The sequence below is a fragment of the Atta colombica genome, unplaced genomic scaffold, assembly GCF_001594045.1.
Source record: "Atta colombica isolate Treedump-2 unplaced genomic scaffold, Acol1.0 scaffold200, whole genome shotgun sequence".
Lineage (NCBI taxonomy): Eukaryota > Metazoa > Arthropoda > Insecta > Hymenoptera > Formicidae > Atta > Atta colombica.
In genome coordinates this window covers 111038-116026 of record NW_017259295.1, presented here as the reverse complement: position 1 = coordinate 116026, position 4989 = coordinate 111038, and the positions used below count along the sequence as shown (strand labels likewise).

Genomic DNA, 4989 nt, shown 5'->3' with positions numbered 1-4989 from the left:
ATATATATATATATATATAATAACTTGATATCTTGAAATTAAAGATCTGCTTGTATAAAGTAATATTATAGTAGTTGTTATCGGCAAAATTCTCGTTAATCTCTAGATTTCGATCCCCGAGAAATATTACATTTCAGACTTTCGTTAAATAAAATTTCGATTAGATATGCGATTGCTACCATGAAAATTAATATTAAGAGTGATTATTAATATTATCTAAATGTAAAAATATATCATTACGTATATATACGTGCGTCTACTATCTTCAATTTTTTCATTCCGATGGAATAAAAAGCCACAAATGATTGAATCTAAAATTCAGAATATTCAGATTTAATCGAGATGAATCAGATTTAAAAATAAACGGAAAAAATATTACTTTAAAGAATCATTTATCAAATTCGCTGTTATTCTGTTCTTGTGCAATTTTTACATAGTGATGAATGTAAAAATTTTTTTTTCCCATATATATGTTTTTAACATGAGTCATCCATTCAGTGAGAGAAGACGTCATTTCAGATACCGTTTCGTTCTCGCCAAAGATATCATCATTTCAGATTGTAAAATGAAGTTCATAAATGTATATGATCATAAAAAACCTTTTTATATTCTATAGATTTTTATTTATAACGGTTTAAACTTTCTAAAATACCATTTATCCAGATACGGTGAATACTAAGGTCAGCTAGGTTCTTCAGATATCTTTTTTTTAATAATAACTAAGAAATAACATGACTTTACTTAATTCAAGTTATTATAAAAACTCCCTAATAATAGTTGTTTTGCTTATCCCTACGCAATTTACTTAACATATATTGTGTAGCTTAGAATTCAAATTTGATTGAAGAATTATGTATATAAAACACATACATTAATTGTTATCTATTAAAATACATTTCAAAATAAACGTGATAAAATATAAATTTAATTAAAATATAAGAAATTAAAATATAAGAAAAATACAGAAAATAGAAAATAGATTTAATTAAAAAGCAATAAAAAAATATAGAAAATAGAAAATTATATATTAAATTAAATTATAAATCAAAAATATCAAATTGTGAATTAAATTAAATAGAATAAGGAACTACAAATTATAAATTAAATAAAAATTAAGTGAAATCTAACGCAAATATGTCTCAAGTGGGCTTTAATTATTAATGTTACAACAACAAATTAGCAGTTTACAAATAGTCGAACCTTATCATATCTATGATGATAGTACAAGTTCTAGCGATCTTGAAGGAAAAAAAAGATCGCAACAATTCGGCCAATTGATCAATACGGACGAAGAAAGAATTGATCAATATTATATATATTCGTCCAAGATCTCGGAATAATTTCTAATATTGTGGACACAAGGACACTTAAAAAGAACAGTAATTTTTATTCTTGGAGCAAATAAAGATAATTTAATCAATTTCCGATTAACTTATTTATAGAACTTTATTTAATTTCGTTTGATTTAATTTTTCTTTCTACATTTTGAACAACATAATTCCATCCATGTTAATAAAAAATAGTACAGATAACTCAAGTTAATCATTGAGTATATAAATTCAGAATTAAATTTGCCAACGGTCTTCGAGTTACAGTCGCTGCGAATTATAATAGTATTTATTTAACGGTAAACAGTTGCGAATTTTTAACTTTGTACATGTGACTTTCGTAAAATTGTCTGGTCTCCTCGGCACAAGGTCACGAATATTAGATAATATGTTTACCATAATTATCGATATCAAACAGCGGTTCCATTCCATGGGTCAATTAATCGATACTGCTGTGTATCCCTCGATTTTCGCCAATTTGTCTTGAATCTCAGATAGCCAAGCGAGATTTAGCATATTGATGCATGTATTATTTTCAATTTGTCGACAATTTGCTATCATTGGAATCTAATGTGAACTAAGTTAGCATCAGGAGGGCAAATAGATTTCATGAGTTTATGAAATTGTAAGAATATATATTGAGGAATAATAAATTCATCACGTTGACAGCAAACTGATATGGCATGCACACATGATAATAACTTGCCAGCAGTTTGCTGAATTCTAAGGAAGACTTTACGTGACATCAGAACAACAGACAGTTTGTGGAAACATCTTGGCTTTAGTTTGGTGAAATTGAATACAGAATAAATGACAGCAAATGGCAATTGCCCTTATTTGGTTATCTGAGATAACACAATCGATTCTTAAATTTGTTTGGCAAACATTGCCATATTTCCGCTAACATATGCGGTTCGCGTGAAAGGATGACTGGTAGAATTGCATTGTGCGGCATTAACCAATTCGCAAGACGAATTCCCATTATATTACCACAAGTGTAGATTAATTTTAATCTTGCGGTTCAACTTACTTTTTATCTTTTCCTAGTTCTAAAAATTTGAAAAGAACAAAAAGTAAATTAAACTAAAATTAAAGTTAGCCTATTTTAATGGAAATGAACATTTAATCCTATTTATAATTTAAGCCTTAAACTATGTTCAGATTTTCACCCAGTGTTACCAAAGTATCATTTTAACTAAATATTAACCCTCAATTTTTGGCATTTTCATTACATACATCTTTCGCGTTTTGGATTCATTTTTATTACTTTTACAAGTATATAAAAATTATTAAGCAATTTTTATATATATATTAACATCTTTAGAAAGTTGTATTTATAATAAATTATTATATAAAACTATTGTATATAATGTTGTATATACAAATTAAAGAAATGCGCAGGACACGAATGACCCAAAGATATGTATTATATATAAAGGAAAATGATATCGAAAGATGGGAATCTAAAAGCATCCTTAAAATAACGGCAGAAATATTTTCCCTTCCGAACAGATTCAGATGTCCATCAATAGGTTTCCAAAAATACCCATAAAATTACATATTATCTCTACTTTGCTTTTACTAACGTTTTTATTCTATCACTCTCCATTAATATACTATTTTTACTCCTTTCGAAGCTCATGAGAATTTTAAAGAATTTGGCACAAACACTATATTCGTATCAGAGACCGTGACATGAATTTACGCAGTACACTTCATGATAAATCATTCTTCGTTATATCGTCGTACTTACACCAGTGTACAGAATTGGAGGGTTTGTATCCGGCGCCGGCAAAGCCGCAGACGAGTAGCGTCGCAAGCAATGAAAGCTCTTTAGCACGCGCAACATATCGCAACGAGATGTTCCCTCGGTTCGGAAAGTGACTGATCTGAGTCAGCTCAGTCAGCCAGTTCCTTGCTGGCCCACGCCGACCTTTTCTCCCGCTCCACACAAACGAGAGCTGTAGTAATTCGTTCTATCCCCTCGAATGCGCGTGCTCTATTCTACTTATCGAGCTCAACAAACGACTAGTAACATTATGATTATATCATATCAACACATCTCTTACATTCTTACACAATTTAACAACGATCGCGCAGTTATGACCGACCATTAGAAAAGTCATAACTGATGTTAATTAATACCGATCGATAATGGCATCAATTTTAATGAACAACTAAAAACTAAAGTATTCATAATCTGTTATTTCGTAATGTCTCAAGATGATAATATAGCTTTGTGATTAGTCCACGACAGTAAGATTAATCAAAAGATTTAATATAAAAAGAAGACTATGAATCAACTTTGGAATATAGAAAAAGAAGTCAAACTCTGAAAAGCCCCGTGGAAAGTCAATTTCAAAATATTCACGAATAATGAATTTATCGTACATGCATTTTCTATACAAAAAATTAAACAGTAATACATAGGAGTTAAAAAACATTACAACTGTATAAACAAGAGTAGATTTTAAGAAAAAAATATTACCGATAATAATTTAATAATAATTACAAAAAATATTTAGGATGTGTGTCTAAACTTGTTATTACGATAATTTTATTAAGATAAATAAATGTAATAAAAGAGAAATTGTATATACATGTGTATGTGTATATATATATATATATATGTGTGTGTGTGTGTGTGTGTGTGTACATATACATATATACACACATACCCAAAATAAAAAACAATATAATCAATTATATAATAAAAAAATGTGTCTGTGTAAATGTAAATTACTCTAACAAGTCCAATAAATATTCGTTAGAAATTATAACTGAAATAATGTACATAACATAATTATGATTAAAATGATGATTCAATGATAATTCTAAAAATAATTCATTCATTCTTAGACTTCGTGTCAATTAACCAAAGACCAGTTTGATCCTTGTATATTTATTTATTATATTTATTTCTCTACCATTTAATCAACTAAAGAGGTAAAAAAGAATCAATACGTATTTTTTACGTAAAATCAGTATATAAATTTTTAAATAATCAATTGATGTATCACTGATTATTCATTTTTCATAACAAAAAGTAATAATTACAGTTGTACATGTACACAGACCTTTTATTTCACGTATGAATAATTATTTGGCGTACTCTAAACATTTCTTAATTTTCGCGCTATATGCATATTTCATCATCTTTTATTCTTACAAGTTTATAAATTCTATCAAATAGGATTAATACGTTTTCTTCTTTTGGATTCACGATCATTCTCCGTCGTCTGATTTCTTTTCTGTGGTGCTTTTGAGTTCGTAGACTGGTCATGTAAATTCCCATTTTGAATGAATTCTGTCGTGTCTTCATTTTCTGGTAAACTGACACTGCTAAAATTAAATGATTCTATATCTTGAGACATAATTTTCGCGCGTAATTCACGCGCTTCTTTCTTCAGTAATTGTTTCTCCCTTTGTTTATTCTTATTCTTTCTTCTCTTTTTCTGTTCGTTATTATTATGTACAGCCTCTTTTTGTTCTTCTTCTTCTTCTTCTTTTTCTTCTTCCAAATCACTTGTTTTTCCGTTTTGAAATCCGATAATGCTTTGTTTGCCATTACTTTGTGAAACAGTATCATTCGAATTATTTAACTTAGTATTATTCTTCTTTGATGGCCTAATGATAAATTATATCAAATAAATAATATAAA

At 28.3% G+C, this 4989-nt stretch overlaps 2 protein-coding genes across 2 annotated transcripts in view; both read right to left on the bottom strand.

Moving 5' to 3' along the window:
- LOC108687188 (aldehyde dehydrogenase, mitochondrial) overlaps positions 1 to 3343 on the bottom strand; it is a 6668-nt gene extending 3325 nt beyond the window's left edge. Inside the window, exon 1 of the mRNA XM_018192836.1 lies at positions 3082 to 3343. Within this exon, the coding sequence (XP_018048325.1) occupies positions 3082 to 3177 (96 nt within the window). The 5' untranslated portion in view covers positions 3178 to 3343. The remainder of the gene's footprint in view (positions 1 to 3081) is intronic.
- A 1170-nt stretch (positions 3344 to 4513) lies between these two features.
- LOC108687116 overlaps positions 4514 to 4989 on the bottom strand; it is a 5520-nt gene continuing 5044 nt past the window's right edge. Inside the window, exon 10 of the mRNA XM_018192720.1 lies at positions 4514 to 4955. Within this exon, the coding sequence (XP_018048209.1) occupies positions 4514 to 4955 (442 nt within the window). The remainder of the gene's footprint in view (positions 4956 to 4989) is intronic.